Source organism: Perognathus longimembris, chromosome 5 (assembly GCF_023159225.1).
Source record: "Perognathus longimembris pacificus isolate PPM17 chromosome 5, ASM2315922v1, whole genome shotgun sequence".
Classification (NCBI taxonomy): Eukaryota; Metazoa; Chordata; class Mammalia; order Rodentia; family Heteromyidae; genus Perognathus; species Perognathus longimembris.
The window spans coordinates 2,478,358-2,495,157 of NC_063165.1; the positions used below are offsets into that span (position 1 = coordinate 2,478,358).

The window sequence follows — 16,800 nt, forward strand, 5'->3', positions numbered from 1 at the left end:
TCCCTCCTTCCTGGAGTCCGTCTTCCCCAGCCGTCCTGTGCACCCCATCTTCATCCCGGGCTCCCTTCCTGCCGCTGCTTCCCGCTCCCCCCGAGGCCCCTTGGGAACACAGACACCGCAGGACTGAGCCTGCGGCTCCGTCCCCCCGGGGGGGATCAAAGACCCCAGCCAAGTGCCCACCTGCCCGGGTGGCTGCCTCTCGGCCCGGGCGGGGCTCTAGGGCCCCTCTCTTCTGCAGAGCCCGCCCTGCTCATGTTATCCCCACCGCGCCCCACCCCACCCCCATCTCTGTATCCATACCGCCGGGGCTACTTGATAGCCACGGCCAGGTTGGGTTACACGGCGCCGCCACAATGCCATCGGCCGGCCGCGGTGACTGAGCCGGCAAGGCTGAGTGACTGGGGTGGGGGTGGGGGGGGGACAGTGCCCGGCCGGACTCACCGTTTGGCAGCCGCTCCCCGTCCCGCTCGGGTTTAGAATGCAAGGGGAAGTTCCTCCTGCTCGGAACGATGGCCGCTCCAGAAATGGTGAGTGACGGGAGGGGGCTGGCTCCCAGCGTCCCGGGAAGCATTTCCCAGGAATTCCGGCTCTCTGTGTGAAGGACAGCGTTGGCCACCTGCTCACCACGGGCAATAATTCACGAGAATCAAAACCCCAGACAGGCAAAGGTGAACCTGCTCATTTTCTGTGCTACCCTTCTAGGCTGCTCCCGGGGTGAAAACGAAAGCGGTGCTGTTCGGTCCCCCTTGCTTAGATTCCACGAGGCCCCCGCCAACTAAGTTGGTTTTAAATGGCTGGCCGTTCCATCCATCTGGCACATCAAACTTGATAGCAGACAGACCGTAGAAAGGAAATAAAAATAGATCCAAGGGTCCGTGTGAGGATCGGTGGGGCTTCCGTGGATTCCGGTCACGGCCGGAGCGGATTCCCCGGTTCACACCCAGCCTGCCCCCCCTGGAGCTCCCCCGGGAGCGGCCTTTGCTGTCCTGGCTCCCTCGGCCCCTCTCGGGGTCCCGGGATGAAGGCGGCAGGCACCGGCTCTTCGCTGTTTCGATAGGCGTCTTCTCCTTGGCAGAGCCCCCGCGTGGTTCCTGGCTGGCCCCTGGAGGCCTCGGGTACTTTTGTCCTTAATTGGGTCACGTCTGTGTGAGCCAGGGGAAGGCTGAGCTTAGGAGAAGCTCCTGAGGCTGCCCTGCCGCCTTGCCCGGCGCCTTCCCATTTTGGGAGGGGGCAGCGTGTGAGTGTCGTAAGTTATGGTAGGTGCCCTGGGGTGGACGGAAGACTTGAACTCGTGGGGCAGACGGAAACGATCTCGGCAGGTGCGCTGTGAGCGAGTTACCTTGTGAACAATGGCGACTGGCGCCTTGTCCGCGGCGGAGGGCTGGTCTCTCTTGGAAGATGCATATCTGCTGTATTTAAGATGGGTTCCACAACAAACGCTAGGGAGCTGGAAGTCGAGGTGTTTGTGAGGGAGGTGGGGGGGGGGAGGTAGACAAATGGAGAGAGGAAGTGGGGGAGAATGTAGTCACAATATCGAATATATACTTTATGAAACTAGCAAAATGGAGGGGAGAGGGAGGCTGGGAGAATGATAGAAGGGGCGATAGCCATCAAAACGCATTGTACTTAGAAGATGACACGTTGAATCATAACTCCCTGTACAGCTACTTAAAACGAATACAAACATTTTTTAAGATGGGTTAAACCAACGCTAGGAAGCGGGTGACTTGTGCGGAATGACATGTGTGCTCCTTTGTTCACCCTGGAAGTCCCCCTGTTACCGGGAACCGTGCTCTTACTAGACAGGCCGCTGGGATGGGTCAGTCCCGGGCGGGGGGGGGGGGGGACTTGCCGTCGGATGCCCAGGATTTGAGGCACCACAGAGACTCACCTGTGCTGAAATCGTCCCCGAGGAAGGACTGCTTTCTGTTCTTTCTGGGGCGCAGGAGGTGGAGGTGGAGGTGGAGCCCGCCGGCCCGCGAGGTCCTGAGATAGTCACCGTGGGGGAAAATGACCCGCCCGCGGCCGAAGCCCCCTTCTCCTTCCGGTCGCTTTTTGGCCTTGATGATTTGAAAATAAATCCTGTTGTGCCAGGTAGGTGGGCCCAGGCGGGGTTGTGGGGGCCAGGCTATGACGGCCTCCTCCGTGGAGGGGGCCGATGCGGCTGTCGGGGACAGGCCAGCTGGACACCTGCCCTCCCTGAGCTTGGCAGACACCGGGAGGGGGGGGTTGAGAAGTGAGAGTCCCCCCCCCCACTGCCGCTAGCTCTGGAGAGGGGCTTGATCTCTACGTGGAGCTGCTCAGAGGTCGGGGCTCCGCGGCGGTCAGTCAGCCACGGAGGATGCCCAGTCCCGGCCAGGAACTCCCAGAGCCCACCAGGAAGCCCTGGAAGTGGCGGCTGCCTGCCCTCCCTCCCTTGCAGAGCAATCCCTGTCACTTGGAACGGTAGCGGGCCCAGTAATACGGTCATTCTGACACTGACTTCTAGCTGTGCCTAGTTCGTGTTTTCACTTTCTTTTTTTTTTTTTTTTTGTGGCCAGTCCTGGGCCTTGGACTCAGGGCCTGAGCACTGTCCCTGGCTTCTTTTTGCTCAAGGCTAGCACTCTGCCACTTGAACCACAGCGCCACTTCTGGCCGTTTTCTATATATGTGGTGCTGAGGAATCCAACCCAGGGCTTCATGTGTACGAGGCAAGCGCTCTACCACTAGGCCACATTCCCAGCCCCTAGTTCGTGTTTTTCATTTCCAGAGAGGCTGACAGTTTCGCTCTGTGCTGTCCCCTGTTGTTATGCAGCGTGCTCTCTCTCTCGGGCAGGCCTGTCTGGCGGGGCAGGGGGAATGCTGTAGCGCCCCAGGGCAGCTTGCGGTACAGCTGTGTCCTTCCTTGGAAGGACCTCGGCAGCAGAGCCAGGCTCCTGGGTCGGGGACAAGGGACTTGTCACTTCCAGGCCAGCAGGCGGTTCGAGCCAGTGGTCCTGCCCTCCCCAGAGCCCCAGAGGCCTGGGAGTGGCTGGCGGCTCTGCACACGGGGCGATTGCATGACGGGTGAAGGAGCTGCAGGCACCCGCAGACGTCGTTAGGTTCACCCCACCGTGCTCCCTCGCGGAGGAGGGACACAGCGTCAGGGTCTCCCGAGGGCTCTGCCTGTCCTTGGGGAGACAAGTTGGAACAAGAGCCGTCTGTGTCTCTGGGTTGAAGGATCTGCTCGCGTCCTGTCCCTGGGACCTCCAAGAGATCCAGCAGCCCCTCTGCTCACAAAGACCCCGTCTAGCATTCCTACGCCGCCCCCCCCCCCCCGCAGGGATGCATCCTGGGCCTGGTTGGCATCCGTGGGTTGCTGAAATAGGAGTTCTGGGACAGAAGTCTGAGATCCAGGGGTCTGCAGGCCCCTGCCCACTTTTGAAGTCCATTGGGGGGGGGGCCTCTCCTGGCCTTACCCAGCTCTTGGCCACTTGCCGACAGCCATCGGGGTCTCTTGGCGTGGGGGTACTCCGCCTCCTCAGCCTGCATCTGCACATGGCTGTCCACCGAGCCCCTCCCTTCGTCTTCCCTCTATGCATGTCTGGCTCTGTGCCTCATTTCCCCTTTTAGTAAAGGGGAGGAGTCACGCTAACCAGGGTGCACCCCAACGACCTCATCTCACCTCCAGAGCTCCTTGAGGGTAGGGCTTCAGCCATTCCCCTCGGGGACGTGATTCAACGCACGGCCCCCCGTCCTCCAACCCGGGACGGGCGGAGCGCGGCCTGTCCTCTCAGGAAGCCGGCTTGGGCTTTGCCCGGTGTGACTCGAAGCCCTGGCATCCCTCCCTGACTCTGCTTCAGACGCCGACGCCGTGGCTGCTCAGATCTTGTCTCTGCTGCCCCTGAAGTTTTTTCCAGTCATCGTCGTGGGGCTCATCGCGCTGATCCTGGCTCTGGCCATTGGGCTGGGCGGTGAGTACAGCCATTATTTAGCAGGCTCTCAGATGCCAGCTCAGGTATTGAAACCTGTGCGAGCTTTCTCCCCGCCCGCCAGCACTTGCTGCCGTCGGGCCTTCAGTACTGGCAGCTGCTGTCTTTTTCTGGTTTCTGACTTTGGGGTTTCGGAGCTGTCGTGAGGCCCACCGGTGGTGGGGGGGGGGCATTGGCCATGCCCAGGGCTTTGTCGCCAGGCCACCTGCCCCGTTAGCAGTATCCGAAGGCCGCTGAGGAAACAGGATCGCCCGGCGGGAGGGGCAGAAGACAAAGACGCCCATTCACGCCAGGCCGGGCGCCCCAGCGGTTTCAGTAGTGGGGCACATGCGGCTTCTGAGAAAATGGGTCACTGGGAAGCAGGGCCTCTAATAGGGAACAAGCGCTCATTTGTCTCCTCCAATGGCCGGACGGCAGGTCGGTTTGATTTGCCGTCCGCTCAGCCGCGTGGCCCAGGCATTCCTGCGCTTTGGCCAGAGGCGGGGGGTGGGGGGGGGTGGGGGGGGGCGGCTGAGCAGAGCCCGGCCAGGCCGCGCCCTCGGAGTTGCACTATTCACGGGCCGGGCGGGCGGGCGGCGGGAGGGCGGCGGGAGGGCGGCGGAGGAGCGGCCGGCTGACCGGCCCGGCGTCGCCCTCTCCCCAGTCCACTTCGACTGCTCGGGGAAGTACCGGTGCCGCTCGTCGTTCAGGTGCATCGAGCTGACGGCGCGCTGCGACGGCGTCTCGGACTGCGGGGACGGCGAGGACGAGTTCCGATGCGGTGAGCGCCCCGCGGCGGGGGGCTGCCGGGGCCCCCCCCTCTGCAGAGCGGGTGCGAGGCCCCCCGGGATCCACCCGGCTCGGCTCCCGGCCGGGAGTCCAGCGGGGGAGGGCTCCGAGAGACGGGGGGCCGGCTCTGGGGCTGCTCCGGGTGCGAGGAGGCGGCGCGGCCCCGGCCCCCGCCCACCGCCCCCTCCCTGCGCCCCGCCAGTCCGGGTGAGCGGCCGCAGCGCGGCGCTGCAGGTGTTCGCCGGCGCCGCGTGGAGGACCCTGTGCGCGGACGACTGGAAAGGCCGCTACGCCGCCCTCGCCTGCGCCCAGCTGGGCTTTCCCGGGTGAGTCCCGGGCGCCGCGGGCCTCCCCTCCGGGGCGTGCCGTCCACGTGTCAACGTTGATGCTTCCCACGGTCAGCCGCCCTTCTCCACAGCCCCGAGACTGGCACTGTCCCCCCCCCCCCCAGCCATTGTCCCCCAAGCCTCTCTCCTCCTCGCCTGACACTCGACTCTGAAGCCAGTTCAGTGGCCGCGGTGGCAATCGCTCACAGAGAGGCTGTTGGGAACCCAGCTCTGCTTCTCCGAGGGGAGGAGGGAGCTCCCGTCCCACGCAGACACGCGTGGACGGACAGACACACCCCTGCCAAGAGCTGAGGACCTTCCCGTCAGGCATTTCTGCCCCCTGCCCTGGACCATTGTTCACCCTCGAGTCCTCCCAGGCTTCTGCCCTCCTGCCCAGAAACGACCACCTCCCCTCCAGGCCCGGCCCCTGAGCCTCCCGGGCCCGCGGAGGCTGCTCTGAAGCCGGCATTGCCCCAGGCTGTGGGTAACCTGTCCCTCCTCACCTCCAGAATGCTCCCCGAGAGGAAGTCTGGGGGACAGCTTCCACCCCTCCCCCCACCCCGTGGACGTGTTCTTGCCTTCCCCGCCGTCCCTCGCTTCCTTTCTCAGACGTCTGCACTTCCTGCTTCTCTTCAAAAGCTCCCCTCTAGTCTATCTTCTCTTCCCCACCAAGGTGACTACCTGTGACTTAAAGAAACGAGAAAAACACGTGTGCCTGAGGCGATGGCCTGGGTTCCAACCTTGGCGCCGTCTCGGGAGGCCCTGTGACTCGTGCCTCCGTCTCCCGCCCTCGAGGGCCCCTGGCATCTCTCCGCCCATCGCCACATTGGCAAAAGGAGCCTCGCGTGGCTTGGGGGGGGGTCGAGGGGTGCGCCCCCGTGTGAGTCCCCCGTCCCGTGGTGGCCTGCGCCCAGCTGACCGGCCGTCCCGAGTCAGGAGGCCCCGCGCGCGCGCTTCTCCTGTGCTTGCAGCTCCGTGAGCTCAGACAGCCTGCGGGTGGACACGCTGGAGGAGCCGCTCCGGGGCGACTTCGTGTCCATCAATCACCTCCTGCCGGACGACAAGGTGACCGCCCTGCACCGCGCCGTGTACCTGAGGTGAGCGGGCGGACGGCGACGCGGCAGGCTTCGTGGGGCTCCGCGGGGGCCCGGGAGGTCGCCCCCGGGAGCGACGGCAGGGCTGGGGGCTGGGGTGAGGCGGGGGGGGTGCTCAGGCGGGGCGCACCTGCCTCGGCCCTTGCTGGACGGCGAGGGGCGGGCCCGCGGGTGTTGTGAATCCATGCTGTACTCCTCGTACCCGGGCCCCAACCCCGAGGCCTGGCTTCTCTCTCAGGAAACGGGCGTCTCGGCCTATGCGTGGTGGGCGTGCGCAGGCACCCAGACCCCGTGCGACCCCAGGTCCTAGCTCCGGCTCCGTGACCCTGGTTTTGCTTGTGTGATAACACGGGGGCTCTGATGGCGGGACTCGGGGAGTCCCTTTCCTTCCGTGAGGAGAGAGCACGGTGGGGAGAGCGGGTGTCAGGCAAAGCTGCTCCCAGGAGCAAGAAGGGGTCTGGGCCCAGAGGTGTGACCATGGGCCTCGAGGGGCCCTGGGGGGCCAGCCATGCTGTCCCCAGGGCCAGGATGGGGTGAGCTGGGGGGAAGGGAGCAGACAGAACACCCCCCACATGCCTCATTCGTAGCCCTGTGGGTCAGAGTCTTGGAATGGCTGCCCCGGCCATGCCCCATGCTGCTGGCCCAGTGCTTCCCAGGGGATGGAGCAGAGAGAGAGAGTGAGAGACAGAGAGCGAGAGAGAGAGGGAGAGAGAGAGATTCATGTCACGGGGCTCAGCTATTTCTTGTGACGCCGACGGTTTCTCCATTGTAGGGAGGGATGCGCTTCCGGTCACGTGGTCACTGTAAAGTGCACTGGTAAGAATGTGAGACAGGCAGAGAACCAGATGGAAGAGAGCACGTGCTAAGCCCCGTCTTCTCCGGCCTCCACCTCCCGAGGGCCGCGGGCCCCTTTGGGTCCCAGAACATACGTGGGTGGCTCGGTTCGCCAAACCCCAAGGCAGAGCCTGGGGCTCCTGGCAGAGGGAGAGTTCTCATTGCAAAGGGATCCGGAGGACTCAGGAGCGCCCACAAATTCCTGTGGCCGCGCAGAGGGGCTTGCAGGGGTCCTGAGGTCCTGGGGAGCCGGTGGCATCTTGGGTATTATCCAGGGGCCCCGACTGGACGTGACCTCTACCCCCAAGCCCTTCCTCTCCCTCCACAGTCTGCGGTCAGAGGGCGGGGTACCGCCCCCGCATCGTCGGGGGCAACATGTCCTCGCCGGCCCAGTGGCCCTGGCAGGTCAGCCTTCAGTTCCAGGGCTATCACCTGTGTGGAGGCTCCGTCATCACCCCCGTGTGGATCGTCACCGCCGCGCACTGTGTCTACGAGTGAGCGCCCCCCCCCCCCCGGCCCGCGGCGTGGCTCAGACCTTCCCCACCCCGGACGAGGACGGGGTCAGCGTGGACCGTGGGCCGGTGACTCCTCCCGTCGGCCCTGGGCTCCTGGGAAGCCGAGGAAACCACGGCGGTGACAGGGCTTTGTCCCGAGCCTGACCTCTCGCTCTGCTCATTGCAGCCTCTACCTCCCCAAGTCATGGACCGTCCAAGCGGGTCTCGTTTCCCTGCTGGACAGCCCGGCGCCTTCCCATCTGGTGGAGAAAATCATCTACCACAGCAAGTACAAGCCAAAGAGGTTGGGCAACGACATCGCCCTCATGAAGCTGGCCGGGCCGCTCACCTTCAGCGGTGCGTCTGGGGTTCTAGGCCGCACGGCTTCATCTCTCGTGGGCTTCGAGAGAGTTTGTGACGGCCCGTCGAAGCCCCTGCTGTGACGGGCGCTCCGGGGCCCCCGTCGGGGGCGCCTTGGGGTCTGTGGGTGGCCCGGGTGCGGCTGTGATTTCCGGTGCTCGGCGTGCTGTGCGATTTGGGCCTGGACGTGTCTTAGGAGGACGACTCTGTGCTACCTGCACGTTCAGTCCTAGCGGCCAGCACCGCCCCTAGATCTGGGCTGCGGCTCTGGGCTGTGTGCGGTTCCAGTGCGGTGCCTGTCGGCGCGGTCACGCCTCGGCTCTGGTTTCCTCGGTCTGTTGGTGCCACCTAGCGGCAGGGAGTGTTCCCCGGGGTCAGGCCCCGGCAGTGCCGCTGGGGGGTGGGAGGCGGGAGGGAGCACCCCCTGTGCGGCCCTGGGGGTTCCCTGCCGGGTCTCTAGGGGAGGAGCAGAGCTTTCTCACTGCCAGGAGGTGCTGGGCACCCTCAGCTCCATCTCTCCACCCCCAGAGGCTGAGCTCTACGCCTCCCAAAGGCCCCGTGTCCAAGTCCAGTCCCCTGCACATTGCAAAACACCAGCAAAAACCACACCTGATAAAATTCTCCTTTGTAACTGCAATGAAGACCCCCCCCCCCAAACAAAACCCTCTTTCCAGGTAAACAATAAGCCCTCCCACCTCTTCCTAAGGAGTACAGGGGCGTGGAGAGAGGCAGGAGTCACAAGTAAGGGTCCCCATCTTTAGAGCACAATTCTACACGGACGAGCAAGGTGTGACTTGCAGGCGTGTGGGGTCTCCGGGGCTACACCGGGAGAATGAGAGAAGTTGTTACTCGCTGTTTGCTGGCCATCATTCCTAATATCTGGATACACAAACTAAGGCACCCCAGCACTTGTACACGACTAAGCGTTAACGTGGGTCCTCTCACGCTTCTGTGCTTGCCAGTATTTCCTGACCCGGAGGAGTACACCCACAGGGCTTTGCGAAAGCCCCCGCGTGGGTGGGCTGGGATGGGGGGGGGCAGAGGCCGGTGCTCCCCAGAGGCCCGAGCCCGAGGGTGGGCGGGGTGTGGTGGACAATGGCTTTGCAACCCCCCTTCTACAGACATGATCCAACCCGTGTGTCTGCCCAACTCTGAAGAGCACTTCCCTGATGGAAGAGTGTGCTGGACCTCAGGCTGGGGGGCCACGGAGGACGGAGGTCAGTGCTCTCCGGCCGCCGGGACACACCCAGGGAGTTGCCCGCTCTTCGGCCAGTCTCATCTGGCTAGCAACCTGCTCCGTCCCACAGAGGACCCCCCGGCGCCTTCTCCGCCTGTTGGTCTGTCCCCGCGGCCTGCTCCCTCCTCCTGCCCCCGGGAAGGTCCCGGCAAGCCAGGGGTCCCCCCCGGGTGGGGGAGACAGGCGACAGCTCATCGCACACTTAGGAAGAGGGGTTTGAGCGGCGCAGGCAGAGGGCGGGGTGGGTCTCTTCCTGCCTCGGCCTCTCCCACATAAAGACGATGGGGGTCCTTCCCTCGGTGCCGGCAGGGAGCGCCCCCCCCCCACCGGGGGGAGTGTTAGTGTCCAGAAGACCCTCGGCCCAGTGGCTTAACATGACATGGGTGTCACCCGGCCGCTGCGGAGCTCAGGAGTGCAGACTCCATCTCTGGGGCTGAAGTCAGGTTCTCAGGCGGGTGGGGGGTGGGGAGGGGGAGGGGGGCCCGCTGTTTCCTCAGCCTGTTCTTCTTCATCATCCCTGGAGCTTCCGGCTCCTTCCTCAGCTTCACAGGCCACAGCGCCCTGTCCTCAAGCCTCTCTCTGACTCTCACCTGGACCTCCTTTCTAGAGTCTTCTAAGGGCTCCGTGATTTCCCGGCATTCACCCCCCAGTCCCGCCCTTGAGCCCCTGTAGTTCCTTCTGCCTCGCGAGGTGGCACAGTCACGGGTTCCAGGGTTTGGGGGGGCCTCTTCTGGCGGCGTGCTGGGCTCGGCGGCGTGGCCCTGGTGTCCTCGGCCCGCGGGCCCCCGGTGAGCGCCCTCCGCCTCCGCCTCCCGCCTCCCCCCGAGCTTCCGTCCCCCCCTCATGACAGGTGACGCCTCGCCCGTCCTGAACCACGCGGCCGTGCCCTTGCTGTCCAACAAGCTCTGCAACCACAGGGATGTGTACGGAGGCCTCATCTCCCCGTCCATGCTCTGCGCCGGCTACCTCAAGGGAGGGGTGGACAGTTGCCAGGTGAGGCCTCGGGGCGGTGGCCCAGGCTGTGGGACCCGAGGCCGCGGGCACCGTGTCCCTGTCACTGGGTAGAAAGCAAACGAACGCCGTGCAAGGAGGACGTGGTGCGTTGGCTAGCCCTGCCTTGCCTGTGTTTACCAGGCCCCCGTCGGCCGGGTGCGGGGGGCCGGGCGGCCTCTGCCCTCGGGGCTTGGGGCCGTGGGTGGGTGGCGCCCCGCCGGGCAGCCTCCCTGTGCCAGCTCCTTGCCAGTGTGTTCCGGAAGGGCTGCGGGTGGGGGCGCCGTGTGGCGGGGACGGAGCCTCCCCGGGTGAGGGCCGCCCCGACGTCTGCCCTCCAGGGAGACAGTGGGGGGCCCCTGGTGTGTGAGGAGCGGAGGCTGTGGAAGCTGGTGGGCGCGACGAGCTTTGGCATCGGCTGCGCCGACGTGAACAAGCCCGGGGTCTACACCCGCATCACCTCCTTCCTGGACTGGATCCACGAGCAGATGGAGGTGGGTGTGGCCGGCGGCCAATCCCAGAGCGGCGGCTTGGGGGCTCCCACGGGGGCGTGAGCCTCATCCGGGGGGCAGGGCACCCCCAACCTCCCCGGGGACGGGCACCCGGCAGGGGGCTGAGGAGGAGGGACCCCGGGGGCGCTGATTCATCGCACGCCTCCCCGGAGAAAAGGAGGGAAGGGCTACGGAAGGCCCCGGACAGCGGGCCCCACTTGGGGGGGGGGGCACGACGGGCAGGAGGAGCCCGGAGCCGCCGAGCAGCAGGGACCCCCCGTGTGCCCGAGGGAAGGGCGTCCCCTGCCGTGGGGGGGCCGGGGCGGGGACCGCAGCCCTCTCGAGGACCCGGCCAGCGCACTGGGCAAATATTTGACGACTTGATCCGACGGAGACTCCCGTGTCCAGCGGGCTCCGTGTCACAGGCCTCCCCTCCTACGGGAGCCGCGATTCGCATGGCACAGAGGAGCCGTCTGGAAGCACACAACCCCGGGCCCTCGGTACGCTGGCGGCGGGCTGCAGCCGCAGCCCCCCTCCCTGAGGCCTCCCCCCCCCCCCAAGGCCGCCTTCGGTCCCCACGGGCCGCAGAGCTTCCGCAGAAGCGTCCGTCGCGGGCAGCATGGCTTGCGGCCGCAGGGGCTCCCCTGGCCGCTTCTCTGTGGGTTTGCCTCGCGCTCAGTGAGGCCCGGGCTGGCTCTCGGTCCCGGGGATTCCGATGCGAAGAGGGGGCGCCCTCAGGGCAGCTCCCCGCCTCGGGGCGTCCCGCAGGGCTGGCTCAGGGGGGCCTCGGTGCCAGGAACGGGCAGCGGGCGGCCCTCAGCTGCGAGAACACAGCCCACCCGGTCCTGGGCACTGAGCACGAGAGAGAGAGCGAGAGAGAGAGAGAGAGAGAGAGAGAGAGAGAGAGAGAATGCAGGGCTTGGGTGGTGACGCCGTGTTTTCGCTTTTAGAGGGATCTGAAGACGTGAGGAGGAGGAGAGGCCGGGCCGCCGCCCCAGCTCTGAGGGGCGGACACGGCCAGTGGTCCCCGGATTCCTGCACGGGCACAGCAGACACCAGCACGCCCCCCCCCCCCCCCCCCCCCCCCCCCCGTGCTCGCAACACAAACTGCATCGCGCGCTGCTCAGCCCCCCTCCCCCACCCCGGGACTGGCTGAAATGACCTTGAAGCTCCTTCCCGACGGTCACCAAGGCAAACGCAGGCACCCCCCCCGCCCCCCGCCCCCCACCCCCACCCCAGGGTCTTTTCTTCACTTCCTTTTCTCTTCAGGACTGTCTGTTGGGACAGGCACCCCCCAAAACCCCGAGGCCTAGGGGCCCCGAACGGCAGGCGGCGCCCCTTGGAGAGGCGGCCACCTGCGAGTTCTCTCTTGGCACCAGACAAAACCTGAACTTGCTCCTTCTGAGAGCCCCTTCCCCACGCGGGGGGCTTGGCCTGCGACGGGTTCAAGGCCGCGCTGCACCGTTTCCTGGTGGCCTGGTGCTGGCCGCGTCAGCAGGCCGGGGTGGCACGCGGCTCGCCGTCTCCCAGCTCCTGCTTCCCGTGGCTCGGTGGGGGGCACCGACGGCTCGTGGGCATCTTTGCCGTGAGCTCGCCCTGCGGGCCTCGACGGCCGGTGTCCTCCGCTCGGCCGGGGGCGTCCTGCTGGAACGGCCTCTCATCGGACGAGTCCTGGGGACAGATAGGGTGTCTCCCCTCCCAACACCCCCCCCCCACTTGAATGCAAGGAGGGAGAGGGTAAGGCTGCCCCTCCCACCTCTCCACACTCCTTCCCGGTTAATCTCCACTGCCTACAAGGTGGGGGCCCCCTCCCGGCCGGCCACGCCCGCGCAGTCCCCGTATCACCGAGTAAGTGGTCACTGGTGGTTAGCGCCCGTCCCTGACTCAGTCAGCAGCGTGTGTGTGAGTGTGTGTGTGTGCGTGTGTGTGTGTGTGTGTGTGTGTGACTCAGCCGCTCACCCTCGGGCTTAGAACAGATAGAAGAGGTGGGTCCAGGAGCCCACAGCTCCGGGCGGGGAGGGGGGGGGGAGGGGGAGGGGGAGGCTGGGTGTGTATGTGAGGTGGAATGGCTGGAGGGAAATCGTCACGTAGCCCCCGAGTTTGGAGTCACTCCTGTCCACCTCAGAGCCACTCAACGGACATCCGTGTGTGGAAGAACCCTCGTCTCTGGGAACTCTCTGCGAGTCCCGCAGCGGGTGTCTGGGTCTGTGGGTCGTACCGACTCCGTAGGAACTATGCACTTCCTTCTTTGCACACACCGACAGCACAGTTGAACGCGTGAGCTAGGCACAGGAAGAGAGCAGCCATAGTAACTCGTGCTGGAATGGGACGATGAGACCTGGTATTGTAATAAACTGTGTCAACGTGGCCTCTCTGGAAACAGCACGCTTCTCTCTAGCAGATCTGATTCGCCCGCGTGGCTCCTCTTGAGCCCGCGGGGGCCATTATTAAGGAAGGTAAGGGTCACTTGAACACAGGCACCGCTGGACCAGCTGCCAATCTGATAGCCAAGGTCACCTCCGAGGGAGCAATGGGCAAGCCATGGGCGGGTGTGCGCGCGGAGGAGACATGACTCACATCCGGCGCCGGGAGTGGGAGGGGTGAGATTTCATCACACTCTCCAGACAACGTGTAACCTACAGCTTATGAGTTGTTTCTGGAACCTTCCATGGACATCTTTGGACCACAGTTGACTTTGTGTGACTAAAACGTTGCAAAGAGAGACCTTAGATAAGGGGAACTATTATAGTAGAGAAATGTCAGAGTCATTGTAACTTGTAAATACGTTCGCCCAGATCTCTTTGGAAGCCACAGGGAGAGTTCATGCAAGACACAGACAGCTTGTGAAAGGGACTTCCAGACAATGGTCTCCCTCAAGGAAGCTGGGCTGGGAGGTGGACACGCGTATCTGTGGCTAGCCACGGCGTCGTTGACAAAAGAAAGATTAGAAGGTTAACCGTTAATGACTTTTTTTTTGTCAAATTGACAGAATCTAAGACATCTGGTAATCTTTGGATAACATAGATATATCTTACCCCCACCCCCCACTCACCCCTCCGAAGCTAGTCAAAGGCCGCTGCGGGAGCCACGCTCCCAGGGCCTTTGGTGCGTTTGTTTCCCTGGGCTACCTCTGCCTTCCACGCAGCTGGGATTCCCGGTGTGTCTCGCCGGGCCTGGCTCTTCTTCCTTGAACAGACCACGCGAGCCTTGGCTGCTGCTAAAGCCGACCTCACGGAAAAGCCGTTTGCCTCTCCGAGAAGAACTACGTACACGAACCAGGCCCAGGAGGCGGGGATCTAGGGCCTTGTTCAGGACGGAGGAGAGAACGGAAGGGCTGGCTGATGACGATCCCGCCGGCACGTGGCCTCCCGCGCCGGCCCTCCCTCCCGCCCCCTCGGATGGCCGCTGGGACACGGTCCCCTCTCTCTGCGGAGGCCTGAGGGGCGCTCGGCACGCAGAGCCGCGGCCTGCCGTGCGTCTAGAGGACGGACCCGGCTTGACTTAAGGAAGAGACCCGCCTCATTTCCCCCCTTGAAGACCCAAAGCCGGGCGCGGAGGCCGTGGACCCCGGCACTTGGCCAGCACTGCGTTCTGGTCCTCGATGGCGGTCGGGAGCTTAGAGGACGCGGGACCGGCTCGTGGGCAGGCGGAGGATCGAAGCGCCGTCACGATGGGCCAAAGCGTCAAGAACGGAGTCCTGTGCTGGTCCAGGAGCCTTGACAGCCAAGAATGATGGCAGAGTGAACGCAGAGGAGGAGGGCAAGATGGCGGACCGAAAGCCATTCCCGCGGACTCAGGCCCCCCGCAGCCTCTTGGAACCTTCAGAACAGTCTCTATAAAAACAAACAGGCACCGGCGTACTCAGACAATGAAAATTGTATTTGCTGTATATCTCTCTCTCTATCGCCTACATTTCTTTATTTCTTGACTTAAAAATTATTTCATTAATTAAATCTTGTTGACGAGGTGTTGTGCAAAAGGGGTACAGTTACATAATAGGGCAGCGAGTACATTTCTTGTGAGATCTTACGCCCTCGTTTTTCTTTCCCTTCCCTAGATCAGGTAGGCATATATACAATACCCAGTGCACCAAAATCATATATAGTAACCATGTAGGGTACGCCACAGGAAATTCACCTAGAACTGTAAATGTAACATCCACAAAGGAACCCTCCTGTGTCCTTCTCTTGGACTTGTTTTTGCTTATCCTCGTCTTAAATGATCATGTGTACATAGCTGTTGAGCTAATGTGATCCACTGAGAGGTCTATTCTAGACCTTTATATGTTTAGTAGTTGTTTGGTTTTAGATACATAGTGTAGGGTCGCTGACCCAAACCTGTGGAAATACCGTTTGACAAGAAGTTTGTTGTTTTGCAGACCTGGTCTCTAGTGTCCCCCCCCCCCACCCCAACACACGCCCCTGAACAGTCATATATCAAGGAGACCATGCCCCTTTGTTTTCTGTGCTCTAGGCTTGTCTCGCTCAACATTATTTGTTCAAGTTCTGACCATTTCCCTGCAAATACCAATATTTTATCATTTCTAATCACTATGTAGTATTCCATTGTGTACAGATACCACATTTTTTGGATCCATTCATCTGTAGTGGGGCATCTGGGTTGTTTCCATATTTTGGCTATTGTGAATCGTGCAGCGATAAACATGGATGTGCAGATGTCTTTATGATATCGTGAGACCTGTTTATCATCTGTATTTCTGTCTATCTGTCTTTGTTCCTTTTTTGAGTGTTTTGTCTTTTCGAGGTTTGAAGGTCAAGTTTATTAGGAGATTAAGAGACGTATTATACATGGAGTATAAATACTGCACAGCTGACTTTATTCACAGTCAAGCTAAGTTAATAGTCAGTGCCAACCTATTTTGTGGACGCCCTAGTTCTTTTGTTCCAAGAAAAGTTTGCGCCATGAGACTTGGACTTGGGTTTCGGAACCTTCTTCTCTTCCACGCCATAGCTCCATCCATTTTTTTTCTGCATAGGCAATAGTATCTTCTTTAGCACTGAAAGTTAGAACCATGTTGGACAAAGGATCAGCCGTTGAGGCCCAACCCATCAAAGGGTTTCCCCATCGCTCTCTGGTAGCAAACCCCACCTTCCATTTCCTTGTGTTGTTTACACCAGACTGCACGTTGCTTCGAGCAGGAACAAATGTCCTGACCTTTCTGGTTGCGGTAGGCTCTTTTGGGACACCAGTTAACGCTGTGACGTCCCGTTTTTCATCAGCTGTTACAAGCTGCTTGTCGTGAGTTTGATCCTGTGCCCGCCTCCATGAGGATGTGCCCAACAACCTGGACGGAACCCGGGAAACGGCAGCAGCCGGGGTCCCCGCCGCTCTGGCCCCCAACAACGCCTGCCTCAAGGACGCTGACAGTGAGACCGCCGCCATCTTGCTGGGGCGAACGCCAGCGTCCCAGTGTTTTGAATGTTGTATTTGCTCAACTGTTTGGTTTATCTTTCCTGTAAATTAAATAAAGGTCATTTCTACATTGTGTCTTGGTTCTTTTATTCGAAACCATCAGATCTGAAAGTCATCACCCGTCTTTCAGTAATCTCTTTTGAGCCATAGTCTGTTCCTAGTCCCTCCTCATTTATAATCTCCCTAGAGTGAGGAGTAGAAACCTTCTCTTGTTTATATTCTTTCCCACCACTTCTCCTTCAGCCCCATGTCTGCTTCAGTGCCAACAATGATTATTTATTTTGCTTTTTGTTTGCCGGTTTGTCTGTTTATTTTCTACTCTTCTTCTTGATCATGGGTGCTTATTCAGGTTTGGGTGTATGTGTGTGTGTGCATGTGTGTGTGTGCATGTGTGTGTGTATGTGTGCACACATGCGCATGGGCCATGATTCTACTCGTCTCTCTTCAACTCCCTAACCCCACTTTTTATTTCCTCTCTTCCATGAAGCTTAGCTGCTACCCCTCCCCACCTTACATTAGCAACTGCCTTGCAGTATTGCTACAGGGCTCTCCCCTCTCTCTCCTTCCTATTGCCACGCTTTCCTAGAGAAAGAAGTCACTGGGATCCTTTCTCCTCCTCCCGAGAGCAGAGCACTGAAGTGACCGGTCTCCCTTAGGATAGAACAAGCACAAAGATCATGGTTTGCCACCTGCAGTCGCTTTTGAAGCCGAGCTTCCTCATTGAGTGAGGAAGTTGCACATGCGTTCAGTCTCCAGTGCTGAGACCCACCTCGCCAATCCCGCCCCCCCCCCGTCCCACCCCAATTCCACCCCATCTTAACTG

At 61.9% G+C, this 16,800-nt stretch overlaps 1 protein-coding gene and 1 pseudogene across 1 annotated transcript; one reads left to right on the plus strand and one right to left on the minus strand.

Moving 5' to 3' along the window:
• Positions 1-509: 509 nt before the first annotated feature.
• On the plus strand, positions 510-11,519 carry Tmprss3 (transmembrane serine protease 3). Its single transcript, XM_048345880.1, has 13 exons — positions 510-527; positions 1,950-2,094; positions 3,822-3,932; positions 4,594-4,710; positions 4,921-5,044; positions 6,016-6,141; positions 6,911-6,954; positions 7,301-7,466; positions 7,654-7,823; positions 8,948-9,043; positions 9,914-10,056; positions 10,395-10,547; positions 11,495-11,519. The coding sequence occupies exons 1-13, from the start codon at positions 510-512 to the stop codon at positions 11,510-11,512; spliced, it is 1,431 nt and encodes a 476-aa protein (XP_048201837.1). The 3' UTR covers positions 11,513-11,519.
• A 3,803-nt stretch (positions 11,520-15,322) lies between these two features.
• Positions 15,323-15,947, minus strand: LOC125351169 (annotated as a pseudogene).
• Between the last annotated feature and the right edge of the window lie 853 nt (positions 15,948-16,800).

Coding starts and splice junctions, on each gene's coding strand:
- Tmprss3 (XM_048345880.1), top strand. Junction 2,095..3,821: donor AATAAATCCTGTTGTGCCAG/GTAGGTGGGCCC, acceptor ACTCTGCTTCAG/ACGCCGACGCCGTGGCTGCT. Junction 6,142..6,910: donor CACCGCGCCGTGTACCTGAG/GTGAGCGGGCGG, acceptor TCTCCATTGTAG/GGAGGGATGCGCTTCCGGTC.